The sequence below is a fragment of the Ovis aries genome, chromosome 3, assembly GCF_016772045.2.
Source record: "Ovis aries strain OAR_USU_Benz2616 breed Rambouillet chromosome 3, ARS-UI_Ramb_v3.0, whole genome shotgun sequence".
Taxonomy (NCBI): domain Eukaryota; kingdom Metazoa; phylum Chordata; class Mammalia; order Artiodactyla; family Bovidae; genus Ovis; species Ovis aries.
Genome location: NC_056056.1, coordinates 213,118,195 through 213,132,456, shown reverse-complemented (window position 1 = coordinate 213,132,456; position 14,262 = coordinate 213,118,195). Strand labels below are relative to the sequence as shown.

The window sequence follows — 14,262 nt, the reverse complement described above, 5'->3', positions numbered from 1 at the left end:
AAACCGGGGGGCGGCGCGGCGGGCGGGAGCCCGCCCAATCGCCCACTGGCTTACACAGCCTCTGGATTGCGCACCATTAGGAAAGCTGTTCATACAAAGGCCCGCCCCCTTCCCGCCCTCCCTCTCGCTCCTTGCCTCGCAGAGGTTACTGGGAAATATAGTTTCATCTCTGCACACAGCACTCCTGGTGGAGGAAGTACCGGGGGTGTGATGTTTGGGGTCAGTCGTGCTAGACCTGGCGCAGTTTAGGTCTCCCAGTTTAGGCTTGTTTTCATGAATGCAGTAAATAATCACAGGATTATTATGAGTTGTGATATACGAATTTATCTCTAAGGAGGTGAAGAGTCTAAGATATTATAGTTTCTCCTTCAATGATCTAGTGGCTTAGAGCCAAGACAGCATTTGTTGGATCAGTTTGTACAGTCAGAAGAGGATGTATATGAATGCGCTTTTTATCAGGTAGCAGACACTACCTCCTTTTCCTAAGAGGTGTGAGAAACTTCATTAAATCATATAGTTAGTTCAAAAGCCAATTGTGGTTTCATCTTTGCAGAAGAGCAAGAAGTAGGGGGAAAGGCACTTTAGTCTCAGGGCTACAGCCTTGGGTATGGGCTGGGATGGGGGACCCTTTACTGCAATGCTTGCACCTTGATAAATGACTCCTCCAGCAACAGAATACAAAGAAACTATAAGGGAATAAAAATAACTGTGCATGTGGGGTTGTGGAAAATCATGAACAGTAAGAAACAAAAAGGCCAAAACCCACCTGCTGCTTGCACACAGAACCATTAATGTGGCAGACAGACCACCTAAGCCACCCCTTTGGCCCAGAGGCAAGCCAGGGCACCTGTTACTTGTTTTCACTCCTTCCTGCTACAGAATGAGTCCCAGTAAATCCTTGCCTGAATTTCTTACCTGGCCTCAATTTCTATTGATTAGAGTCCAAGGACCCTGGTTGGTAACACTACTGCTAAGGAAAAGCTGGGATTCTTCACTGGTCTGACACATAAGCATGACTAAAAGGAATGTGCCATTTTCTAAATCTGCTTTTCCACCTCTTTTTTGATTTTCTGATAGTTAGTCAAGATTTTCCCAGACACCTTAGCTCAGTATTTTTATCTCTCTTGGCACCTGGAGCTTCCCAGGTAGCTCAGCTGGTAAAGAATCCACTGGCAATGCAGGAGACCCCCACCCCCACCCCCGCCGCCCAGTTCAATTTCTGGGTGGGGAAGAACTGCTGAAGGGGGAGGCTACCCACTCCAGTATTCTTGGGCTTCTCTTGTGGCTCAGCTGGTAAAGAATTTGCCCGCTAATGTGGGAGACCTGGGTTCAATCCCTGGGTTAGGAAGATCCCCTGGAGAAGGGAATACTCCAGTAATATACTCCAGAATACTCCAGAAAGGAAAGGCTACCCATTCCAGTATTCTAGTCTGGAGAATTCCATGGACTGTAAAGGCCATGGGGTCACAAAGTCAGACACAACTGAGTGACTTTCACTTTGGCACCTGCATTAAAAAAAAAAAATCATGGTGATTTTGTCATACTACTGGCTCTCAGATTTATATCTTCCTATTTATTTCCACTCTGTGTTGCATTATGTTTAGCTTGGACTATTTCCATAGATTTCTAACTGGTATTTTTGCCTAAAGACTCCCCCCAACCCCTTTTACAATCTGTTCTATAAAAGGTGTGGTTTTTTTTTTTTTTCTTTAAGCCTACTCTGGACAGGTCATACTGTTACCTACATGAGTTCCTGGACCCTTTAATCAATAGAAATTGAAAAGGGTCTAGAAGAGAAATTTCAGCAAGGCTTTATTGGGGCTCAGGGAGTGAAAACAAGTAACAGTTTTCCTTGGCTCACTCTCAAAGCCACCCACTCAGCGGGTCCTTTAAATAGGGTGAGGGTAGGGGTGGATGGGCCAGAGGGGTGGCTCAGGTGGTCGCCCAACTCCTTGGTGGTGCTGTATCCAGGGATCACAGCAGTTGGGTTTTGGTCTTTTCGTATCTTATTCATAGTTTGCCCCAACTGCTGCATGCACCAGTTATTTTTAGTCTCTTGTGGTTTCTTCCTGTTCTGTTGCCCAGGAGACTTGTCAGGTGCAAACACTGCAGAAAAGGGACCCAGGGCCCAGGCTGCCTCAGTACTCATGCTCCTAACTTCTGGTGACTCCCCAGAGTAGAGGATGAAACCCAGATAGTAACAGGGCATTTAAACTTTGCCACAATCTGACCCCACCTAACTCTATTACAATAACCATTTTTTCCCTAAATGCAGCATGCACTTTGCAGCTTTGGCTCACTTAAAAAAAAATGTGAATTCACCCTTTCCATGAACCCTCACCCATAAAATTCTTACCGAGGCCAATGCAAATATCATCTCCTTAATTGGAAGTAACTCCTACCCTTTGATATTGAGGTAACAAGTTTTCATTATATATAACACAGCTTCTATTCAGATGTCATCAGTCTTGAGCTCTTCTCTGGTCACCCTATCCCCATTTAACACCCTTTCACACTCTCCCTTCACTACTTTTTAAGGCTTATGGCCACTGAGAATAGTATATTTATTTGCTAGTACTCATGATTTTGTTTCCCTCCGTCAGAATGTAAGTGCTCTGTGAGGGGACATACTTTGCTTTGTTGTTCATTGTCCATAGATTCAGCATTTAGAAGATCGCCCCAAGCAGATTCTCAGTAACTTGCTGAACGCAAGAACCCACGTGTAACATTTCTCTCCCCCGCCCCTGCCCCTGTGCGTGTCCCCTAGTTAAACAGTGCTCTGCTTCTTGCATTCTAGCTCTATCAATGCGTTACCACCAATTCACATGCCCCAGGGTCCTTCTCAATCCACCTCTCTCTCGCAAACTCCTCAACATCAGATTATGCGTAGTGAGGGAGGAGGAGTTAAGGATTATTTCTAGATTTCTGGCTCAGGTCAAATGAGTAGATGAATGAAGTCATCCATGGAAACTGGAAATACTGAAAAAAAAAAAAAAACAAAACAACCCAGTGGGGAACTATGAGTTCATGGTTTACCAGAGTGGAGTTGTCTGGTAGGTAGATAGATATATTGATTTGTGGCCTAGGAGAGGAATCCAGGCTGGAAGTACAGATTTGAGAGTCATAGCTGCTAATTTAGTTCGTGGGGGAAGTTGAGATTGCCCACGAGGAGCATGAGAACAAGCCCTGGGGGAAGTAAGTCTTCCTTCCAATAGATACAAGAACTGCCTTTTCACGGTTTCTTCTTTAGTCCTTCCTGCGTTACTCTCCACAACTTGCAGGAAGTGGAGATGGACTCTGGCAAAGAATGTTTGACAAGCAGGGCCGGAACAGCTGGTGTAGTTGTTACAGAAAACAGAGACAGGCTTACGGCGCATGGCTGCCAGAGAGCGACTGCTGTTGAGAAGCTGTGGGGGTTGTCAATGATTCGAAAAGTCAACAGCCGTTGCTTCTCTGTGGACGAAAATCAATTCCTGGATGGTGGCGAGGGCCGGCCGGTGAGAGATATGCTGGGATGGCTGAACCTGAAACTGTTGCCATGGAGATGGGGCGGATTAAAAGTGACCGAGTGGGATGAGAAAGGGACAGTAACAATGAAAGGACTAAAAAAACCAGACGCTGTTATCTAGAAACAGGTGGACACGGAAGTTGAAACAGGCAGCCGGGCGAAGACAGGCAGCTTGTGTTCCAGTCCGTACGTACACAAAGAAGGGCCCAGCTCAGCTTTCCGGAAGCAGAACCTCTGTCCCCGGCGCATTACGCGTCCTCCGCGCCGGAAGAGCGCCCCGTGAGGCCGGCCGCTCCCCTACCGCCCAGTAGGAGGGGCCGCAGGGCTGTGCCGCCGGGAGTCGTGGACAGCGCGGAACTTCGACACACAGGGAACTCAGGAGCGAGCCGAGCTACCGGGAGAGGGAAGGGGAAGGAAGGTCGCCCAGGAGAGCGTCGTTGCGGAGGAATCCTGTTTTCTGGCGGCGGAGGGATTTGGCCGCACGCTGACTTCCGGCGAGCGTCGACCGGAGAGGGGGGAGAAAATCCTGAAGGAAACAATAACAAACGCCAGAGGAAGCGGGGTCGGTCTGCGAGTGTGGAGCGGGTCTCTTCCTGAGAAGATGAGCTTCGGCCCCTGTCAGGGGACGTGAGCGCGACCGGTGGGGCCGCAGCCCAGCTCTTCTCCGCCCGCCCCGCGGACCCCGGTACCGCCATGGCGGGCGTGGGGCCGGGGGGCTACGCGGCGGAGTTCGTGCCGCCCCCAGAGTGCCCGGTGTTTGAGCCCAGCTGGGAGGAGTTCACAGATCCCCTCAGCTTCATCGGCCGCATCCGGCCCATGGCGGAGAAAACCGGCATCTGCAAAATCCGACCTCCCAAGGTACCGGAGTCCCGACCGCCTCAGCGCGGCCTTCCGGTCCGCTGTGCTTTCACGTTCGCTCGCCCTGGTCTGTCGACACCTGGACGCTGAGTTTATCTGTTTCCGTTTTGGTTTCTTTGGGGTTTTAATGTCGGCTGGTCCGAAGGCGAGAGAGGGATGTCCCCGGGGCCCCTCCGCCCAGAACTTGGGAACTGATACTCTCCTTCCCGTCTTGGGTTGTGGGCAAGGATAACAAAGGCTTTCGGCCTTTCGTTGGCCTGTAAGGTGATGGAAGCGTTGTGACGCGACAGCCCGACCCGCGGGTGTGTGTGTGTGTGTGTGTGTAGTGTACACTCGTTTCTGTACGACAGGAAAAGCTATGGTTCCGACGGCTGCTGCTTTCTCCTAGTCCTGTTGACGCTTAATTGATTAAGTGTTCGCGGGCCTCATCTCAGGCTAAGGTTTCTTTCCTCAGTGGTAATCTGAGTTCTTAGGCCCTTGGGATGGTATCACCAAACAAGAACCCCAGACTGATTACAGCTGGAATGAGAAGTCTTCCCGGGGAAAGAGAAGGCGCAGCGTTTATTGTAAAAATTCGGAGGTTTAGAAAGAATTGATCCATAACGGAGGTGGAAGAAAACGTTGAAATCTTAAAAGATATAAAGAGTCGCAACTATTGGCAGATAGCTGGGTTTGCCCATAGGTTGGTTACGATCCTCAGTCTTTCCGGTGAGGAAAGCTGATACTGTGCCTTGTTTTGTGGGGCTCAGTGCCCCAAGAGGTTGAGGATTTGGTCAAGGTCGGAAGGTTTCTTTTCCCTCTGCCCGTTAGGTCCAGTGCTTTCCAACGGGTGTTTCTAATCCACTTGCCCCAGGGGCACCCGAATGTTCGTTAAAATGCAGATCTCTAGGCCCCATTCCCAGTCTAGAACCAGTTTCTGGATATGGAAGTTCTAGAATTTGCATTTCTAGCAGGTACTCTCAGTGCTTGTGAATGTCTGTGAGCCATGCCCAAGTGCTTCTTAAAGTGATACCTTGCTTTACGTTTTGTCTCCTAGTAATTAAAATTTTGTCCTTTTACATGTTGTATTTTTAAAAGCTTCGGCTTTTACTACCACAGAAGCATGCAGCGCAGTGAATAAAAAGAGGTTACCTGAGAGGGAGGAGAAGGAGCAGCTACCATAGCACTTACAGATTTTTTTAATAGCCTTTGAAGCCCTCCTAAGTAAATAAGGTCTCATTTTACAGATGAGGCGAGTCTGGATAAGTTAAATAACTTATCAGATGTGTGATCTTGGGCAAAGTAAATTTTTCTATCTGGATCACTCAGTTTGATTCTAAAACCCAGACAAGCTACTTCTCTTGTGCTCAGTCAGTTTGGTTAAGATTATTGACCATCACTCAAGCAAAAGATTAACAAGTAACTGCTGTGATGAATGATGGTATGTGTATTGCCATCCTCCCAGAACTTCACTTTTATGAAAAATTTATTTTCACTTAATCCTTTGTTTTTCATGATTACCTCAATGACAAAACCTTAAGCACTGAAGCTTTTCCTGAACCATATTTACTCTGTTGTCTTCATGAATTAGAAATTCTATTCAAGGTTCCTTTTGGTTTAAAAAAAATTCACTACTTTTTGTTACTTAAAAAAAATTGAAATAGTATATCTTTGTGTCACATTATTATTATTGAAAATAAATGTTTAAAAGCAGAATTTAATTTCAGTATTGGTGGATTTCTTTAGTTTCCAAGATAAGATAATTTTTTCTTATTTATATAAGATAATTTTTTAAAAACTTCTTTTCACATTTTAAAGCAGATTTAGTGTTATTTAGACCAAGTCAAACTATGGTCTCTAGAACTCTACTTGAAATGTGCTATCTCATTTTAGTTATACCACGTCTCCAATCTGGAAATTGTCCTTGTTTTGTGGGTTTGCTTACTTTTTTTTAAATTTTCATTTTTTAAAAAAAATTTGGTTGCCCAGAAGCTGGGCTTTGAAGAGAACATTTACGTAACGTAGACTTTTAAAGTGCTGTGTCACATTCCACATGAATGAAAAAACACATTGTCCAATTACATAAGTACTTTTAAAACGTTATTTTTTGGTCTTCAATTTTACTCTTTTCATTTCTTTCAAATTCTGTTTTCTTTTTAATTTGATAAACTTGGATTATTCGATGCTGTATGGAGATGAGCTGATTGCATTCCAGTTGAGTAATTGGGGAAAGCATAATTTTGCAGTATAAATAATGGAAGTGGGAGATTTGAGGAGGAAATAGATAATTTTAGTATTAGAAAGTTCAAGGTAAGTAATTGGAGATAGTAATAAATTATCTAAAAAATGTTCTGTCTCTCACTAGTGAAGACTAGTAAGTTGGTGTGTTGTCATCATGATTTGTGGCAACTCATCCCATGTGTTAAGAGAATTAATTCCTTGCTGTTTAACCAATGTAGTGAAGAACTTTTTCCCCCCGCATTTAGGATTGGCAGCCTCCATTTGCATGTGAAGTCAAAAGCTTCCGTTTTACTCCCAGAGTCCAGCGCTTGAATGAGCTTGAGGTGAGTGTTGTCTTATCACTGTTTTGTCTCCCGATTTCTTCATGTCAGGACTTCAGGTGGAGACCTTTAAGAAACTCATGAACCGAGGCTCAGAGTTAATGTGAATTGTGACTGGAAGGAAGCTTCTGATTTTTAAAAAAGTTGTTTATAGTAGTTACAGTTTTTTCTACTTAACTGGGATTATGGGGAACTATCTGCTTTCTTCGGTGCTTATTATTCTGCTAAATTTTTTTGTTGTTAGTGTTGGAAGATTCTATATCCTATAGTCTTGGGAAATAGTTTTAAAAATTATTCTATTAAAACCTAGTTTCAGAGGGGTTTTTCCCCCCCTCTGACCGAACTTTTCTAGGACTCTTAATCTGATTTATTAAGATCTTGAAATACTACTGATCTGTCTTAACTTTCCAATTTGACATTTGTTTAAATAGTTGTTCCTTCCACCTGCTAGATTGTCAAAGGATGCTTCAATGTGGATAAAAACTGTTCTAGAATACAAAAGAGAGATCTTAAAGATCGTTAAGGCTTAATGTGTTATGCTGTTTGTTTTTTTCTATGATGCTCATAAAACATTGATTTTTTAAAAAATACCTGTTGTTTTCCTGTGAAAGTGAAGTCGCTCAGTCGTGTCGGACTCTGCGACCCCATGGACTGTAGCCTACCAGGCTCCTCCCTCCATGGGATTCTCCAGGCAAGAGTACTGGAGTGGGGTGCCATAAGATACTTGATGAAGAGTCTTAATGTCAGTGAGGTAAAGAGTTGGTGTCCCTTAAGTGTGCATATTATCTACAGATGAAATGTCAGGCATAGAATGCTTAGAAACAGAATAATTTGATTTATTAAATTTTCTGATTAGCTTAAAGTTAACTTTTACAAAAAATTGCTTTGTTTAGATAACCATTCACATAAATTAACTTTTTTGAGTTAGTAGAGTTTGCATTTTTTTTTTTTTTTACCTGTAAGGTTTACCTAAGCAGTGAAAAATCTGAATTTCTTTTGAGAGATGAGTACCTTTGTTAAGTAAAACTCATTTTTTCAACCATAACTTAGTTCCTATTTTTTACTTTTCTATTTTATTAATCTTAGGCGATGACCAGAGTGAGATTGGACTTCTTGGATCAACTAGCAAAATTTTGGGAACTTCAGGGATCTACTCTCAAGATCCCTGTGGTGGAGAGAAAAATCCTGGATCTGTATGCTTTGAGCAAGGTGAGGCTTGTAGTTTGTTAAGATACTAGAACAGAAGCTAGAAAATTTGTGAAATTAGAATTTCAGATATACTTGATGGAGAACATTGCTTTCTAGGTAGGATTTGATTGACCATAGAGGAGGGGCTCCTGCTTATGAAATACGTCTAAATTAGCAAATATCTTGTGATAAGTTTGATTGTCCTGGAGTTTATTGGAATTTCATCTTTAAGGTCCCATGGAAGTCTCTTCCCTCTTAACCTTTGAAAATGCTTATAAATATGAGATTTAAAGCTGAAAGGCAGACATTTTGATTTGTAGTTGTCTTGTTTGTACTTTATAATACTTTTCTTAAATATCATAGTGAGATTGCTGCTTCTCACCACATGAACTTTTTCCTTTAAATTGAGGCTTGAGGTAAAGTGTGATGCACAAGTCCTAAATGTCCAGCTGGGTTGATCTTTTCTAGATGAGTGTATACTCGTGTCAGCACCACCCCGATCAAGACAGCGAGTGTTCACAGCACTTCTGTAGCTCCTTCCTCTCCCTCCCAGTCAGTACTTCTCTCCAAAGGTGACCATTGCTCTGCCCTCTGCCCCTGGGTGAATGTCTCATTAACAAGATTTACTTTCTAGAAGAGGCACAGGCTGAAAACTGCGCAGAAGACTGAGAGTTCTGATAGTTTTAGGTTGTTCGGTATGCCCTTTACTTTGGGGAAAAAAATCATCTTTGGCTTACAGCTGATGAACATCTCTTGAATTTGTGTTTTTAGACATAATTTTAACACACTTTGATTCCCACTGTTTTTTAATGGGAAGCAGGTTTTCAGTCTCCCGAGTCGTTGTCAGTGTGATTGTTTCCTGTTTTGATTAAATCACTTTGTCTTTCTCACTGGTTGTTATTTTTGATTGTAAAAAGTGTTATTTGGAATGACTATAAATCAGTGGAATTTTACATAAACAATTACAGTTTATAATCAGTGCAGCACGGAACATTCTAGTCATTTTTAAGAGAAATTTTTGTTAAAGTAATACATTTTTAAAAAGGCTTAAAGTAAAAACTAACATTCTCACTTCTCCATCTCTCCACTCCTATTAGTGCTCCTTTGAGCTAATCACTTTCAGTTCTTTTAGCTGTTTCTGATCTTGATCTCCATATTTCCAAATAACATGATCATGCTGTTTCTTCATTGTTTTAGTTTTAAATATGCATACTGATTTTTTCTATTAGAGATGGGCAGTGGGTATAAAAATTAAATCCTTATGTACTTCAAGTGCCCTGGTCCTTTATAATGTAGTTAGATAATTTTAAAATTATTGCTGTGACTGCATAAATTTGTCGTTGTGCTTAATAGCATGCTATGATTGTTTGAACCAATTTTTGTTTTCCTTGGAGTTAATGGTCCCCTTGCCTTTTTTTATTTTGTAAGTGTTCTCTTTGAGTATCAAAGATTTGTTTTCAGATCTTTCCAGAAGTATAAAATCTCTTAGTATGGTTTCACCCAGCAGAAAACCTGTCAGTTTTATTTCCTTCTTGGAGTTACTCCTCTGGAGTTCTCTTTCCTACTCCAGTCCAGACTGGTGTTTTTTTTTAAGGTCAGCGGTCAGCTTAGAACTTTCACTATCATCATTCTGGGAATTCCATTTGCCTTTCTCCTTGTTTTAGGTCTTCTTGTTACTGTTTATTCCTGTTTTGGTGAAACATTTCTTCTGCTAGTTTGATGGCAAGAAACTAAATGAAATTAAATTTTTTGCTTGTCTAGAAATGTTCTACTTTTAAACTTCATTGGTAGTTTGGTGGGTTTAGCAGTCTAAATTGTCAATCATTTTACTTCAGAGTTGTATTTTGAAAGCTGTACTCCATAATCTGGCTTCTAGTGTTGTTATTGAGAAGAATGATGCCATGTTAATTCTTGCTCCTTCGTATGTGACTTTTTCTAAGATACAAGGTCTGATCTTTATTCCCAGTACTTTGAGAATTCACAGTGATATGCACTGGTACATGTTAATTTTCATTGCATACATTTATTGCACTTGATAATCTTTCTAATCTGAACTCCCATCCTTGAGTTTTTATAACTTTTATTGTGTTAATTCTTTGATAATTTCTTCCAAGTATCTTGTTTCTCTTTTTGAACTGCTATTAGTTGGTTTGAGACTGTTAGACTGATTGTCTGGTTTACTTACTGTTTCTTTCTTAGGTTCGAGTCCCTTCTTTCAGACTCTCCTGAGAGTAGATCTCTAGTCTTCTGCTGGGATTGAAGAGGGATGGCTGCCTGGCTGTGCTGACTGGGGGAGGCCTGACTGCTTTTATACAGGCTTTCAGTCAACACTGTTCTTTTTAATTTTAAAGATAGTGATGCTTCAATTTCTTAAGCCTTTCCAGGTTCTATGTTGCTGCTCTTTGGCTCTCTTCTGTTGCTTATTGTAGAGACCCTGGGAGCTTGGGTCTTTTTTGTTTGTTGTTTCTGCTTGCTGGAGTGTCACTCAGACATCTCCTTTTCCCTCGGTCTTCTTGCCCTCTTGGGAGCATGCTTTTTTGTCCCTCAGCGTTTTAGTGGAGCTTTGAGAGGGAGCTTTTAAGTTGAATACTGCTGCTGCTTTTTGTCTGTTAAAATTGTCCCCTGCTAACTGGACTTTGTTTTTCATTGGATTGAAATTTTGGCCTTGATTGACATTACTCTTTTGTTAAGTTTTCTTAAAAGTTTGTATTCTTTGTGTTCAATTTAAGTGCTTGCCGTGTATCTCTCTTTAGGGCATGGGGTCATGTGATGTTTTCTAATGACAGTGGTGTGATGCCTTGCATGGCAAATGTTTGGAGTAAATGAAATTATGCATGATAATCTCTGAATCTCTCAACTGCAGAAATGCAAGTATTAAGGTATTAGGCCTGCTTAGATTGTTGGAGTATTGCAAACATGAAGCCAGAGTCGTGGCTTTGATTTCTTTGTGAGTCAGTTCTGTCTTACCCTTGTCAACACCCTGATCATGCTGCTGTCAGAAATCGGCAGACCTGGGTTAGAAGCATGACTGGATCTGTGGAGCTCTATCGTTACTGATGGAAATTTAGCTGGAAGTGCTTAGAATACAGAGCAGATTGTTATGTAATGGTGGTAATTGTGTTGGGTAACACACATTACTGAGAAGGCTTCTCTTTCCTCTCTCTACTGCTTCTCCCCACTTGCTTCAGGCTCACTGGTTTCCTTATTGTTTCTCAGTATGCTCTGCAGGCTTCTCACTTGGGGCTTGACTCCTGCTGTTTCTAGTGCATCAGCTTGAGTCACTGCTTTCCCCTCCTCTGCTCACCTCTTACCTTTATGATGAGGCGTTTGTGACTGTTTAATGCTTCAATTTATCCTCATTCTCCTACTGGGGGCGCTTTTAAACTACTCTCAGGTTTTTTCCACAGGCTTTGTCATTTCAAAATTGACATTTAATCTCCCGCTAGGATATAAGCTCCAGCAGGGCAGAGGTCTTTATTTTATTCACAGCTGTAGCTCCAGCACCTGCAACAGAGCTGACAGTGTAGAGACCCTGGGAGCTGTGAATAAAAGACCTTATCACCCATTTGCTTCCAAACAGCCCTCTATCCATAGCACCCTTGGTGTGTCTTCCTCTACACTACAGAATTTGAGAAATCAAAGTTTTTTCTCTACTTAAATTTTTCCCTGGTTGACTCTTATTTACAGACAGAGCTTCTCTGAGGGTATGACTAAAAAAAAAAGCTAAAGAATTGGAGATGGGTTTTACTCTTGTGCACGTGAACTTCTTCATTACTTCCATACTTTCAGATACTTCACTAGGGAAGCATTTTGCCTGGGCTGTGGTTTCATCTTTGCTATAATAAAGTGCTAAGCATGAAAGCAGAGAATGCATCCTTACTTATAGTCTGTACACCTCTCCTCCACCCCCAATTTGCCACCTCACACAGACATTTGTAATACAGCCAGCACTGATACAGCTCTGACTTTATCTTGGTGCTTTTCATGTTTTATTTCATTTGTCTTCACAGCAGCTTCATAATGAGGTAGAGGTACTGCTATTATTACTATTTTAATAATAGATATCTGAGATGCAAATTATGTAATTTACCCAAGGTCATACAGCTGTTAGCAGAGCTGAGGTGTGAACTCAGGCAATCTGGATCCAGAGTCCATGCTCTTAGTCTTTGGGGGGGAAAAAAAAAAAGGTAAAATGCACGATTGTTTATAAGTGTACAATTTTATGGCATTATGTATTTTCAAAGTGTTGTACAGCCTATTGCTACTATGCATTTCCAGAACTTTCCCCACCCTTTGGCATCTGGTGAAACCTCTTTCTACAAATTTGATTGTGTATGGTTATCTCATTTAAATTGGATCACACAATATTCATCATCTTGTGTTTGTATAATGTTTTCAGAGTTCATCCATGTTGTCACATGTATCAGAGTTTCATTAATTTTTAAGGCTGAATAATATTCCATGCATGTCTTTACCACGTTTTGTTTGTCTGCTCAACTCTTGATGGGTATTTGGGTTGTTTCTACCTACTGTCTGTGTGTGAGTGATGCTCCTGTGAACACTGGTATGCGAGTACTGTTTGGGTGTACCACTAGATGTGTGTAATTGCTGGATCCTATGGTAATTGTTTTTCTCTTTTAGCTTTTTGGTGTAGCAGAATACGATAGTGTACACTCAGAGGAAAATTTTTTCAATTCAGAAAACTTCATCATGGCCTTCTTTATTCTTTCATCAATGAAACTGAAAACTGCTTACATTTTAGAAGTGTGAGAGATGTACAGTATCAGCTTCTGGAAGATGGAGTCCTTGGTACAGGTCTATTCTGTACTGCTCCTGGTTTGATGTGAAAGTCACTCAGTTGTGTCCGACTCTTTGCAACCCTGTGGACTATACAGTCCATGGAATTCTCTAGGCCAGAATATTGGAATGGGTAGCTGTTCCCTTCTCCAGGGGATCTTCCCAATCCAGGGATTGAAGCCAGGTCTCCTGCATTGCAGGCAGATTCCTTACTTGCTGAGCTGCCAGGGAAGCCCTGGTTTGATATGAGCATTCAGCAAAAATTGGCCAGTTTCTCCCATCACTTCCTACCTTAATACCTGTGCTGTGGTAAAGCTACTGCAGTTGAACTTTCTTTATCATTTCTTTATAATCTTTCTTGTAAAACTTCTCTTTTAAAAATGATGGCCTCTTTTTGAAAATATCCTCTGAATCCACTGTTTGCTTGACAGTTTAAAAAAATTCTCTTAAGTTGCTTTATTTTCTAATATCAGTATTTATGTTCATTTTGTATTATGTAACATTCTTATGACTATACTTGGTCTGTTCTTAACTTTTATTTGTACTTTGAATTCCCTATGGATATAGAGTACATACATGTGTTTAGAATTCCCATGGTGCATTATGTGAAATGTATAAATTCATTGCATGTTTTTGAATGCTTGGTTCATTGAAGGTAGGCACAATAATGAATAATAGTGTTTAAAACTTCCCAAAATCTTCGTCTCTCTTTCATATTTTAAATATCAGTGAGTTTCAATTTTGTCACATATTTCTTGAAAGCAAATCGAGGCCCAGAATAATTTTTCCATTTAGCAGACAAGATGTCGTGTCAAAATACATGAATCTTTCTCTTTCCCTAAATAATTTTTACTTTCGTTTCAGATTGTCGCCAGCAAAGGTGGTTTTGAAATGGTCACCAAAGAGAAGAAATGGTCTAAAGTGGGTAGCCGCTTGGGATATCTGCCAGGAAAAGGAACTGGATCCCTTTTGAAGTCACATTACGAAAGAATTCTCTACCCCTATGAGCTTTTCCAGTCAGGGGTCAGCCTTATGGTGAGATGCATCACTTTTCTTAGGCGTGAATAAATCCAATATAGAAACACACTTTAGACTGTTTATTCTAACAGGTTAGCTAGCAGTTGGTTCTGGTTTCTCCAGGTGGCAAAATTTGGGGGAGCAAGTTTAAAAAATCACAACTGTTTTTGATTGTTTATAAGATAAAGGCTAATGGGAGTGAAGAATGTCTTCTTACTTACATAAGATGTTTACACTTATGCAAGACTTAAGCTTTAAAAAAAAATTTCTCCACTTGGGTTCATGTGTTTTTTTTTTAACGGCTTGATTGAGGTAGGATTTACTTACTACAGAATTCACCCATTGTAGGTACAC

General features: G+C 41.3%; 1 protein-coding gene across 2 annotated transcripts in view; it reads left to right on the top strand.

The window, feature by feature from the left end:
• The first annotated feature begins 3,814 nt into the window (after positions 1 to 3,814).
• KDM5A (lysine demethylase 5A) overlaps positions 3,815 to 14,262 on the top strand; it is a 63,639-nt gene continuing 53,191 nt past the window's right edge. For both annotated transcript variants that reach the window (XM_015094999.4, XM_060414263.1), the window contains exons 1-4: positions 3,815 to 4,366; positions 6,832 to 6,909; positions 7,993 to 8,115; positions 13,756 to 13,926. In XM_015094999.4, coding sequence (XP_014950485.2) covers positions 4,202 to 4,366; positions 6,832 to 6,909; positions 7,993 to 8,115; positions 13,756 to 13,926 — 537 coding nt within the window. In that variant the 5' untranslated portion in view covers positions 3,815 to 4,201. The remainder of the gene's footprint in view (positions 4,367 to 6,831; positions 6,910 to 7,992; positions 8,116 to 13,755; positions 13,927 to 14,262) is intronic.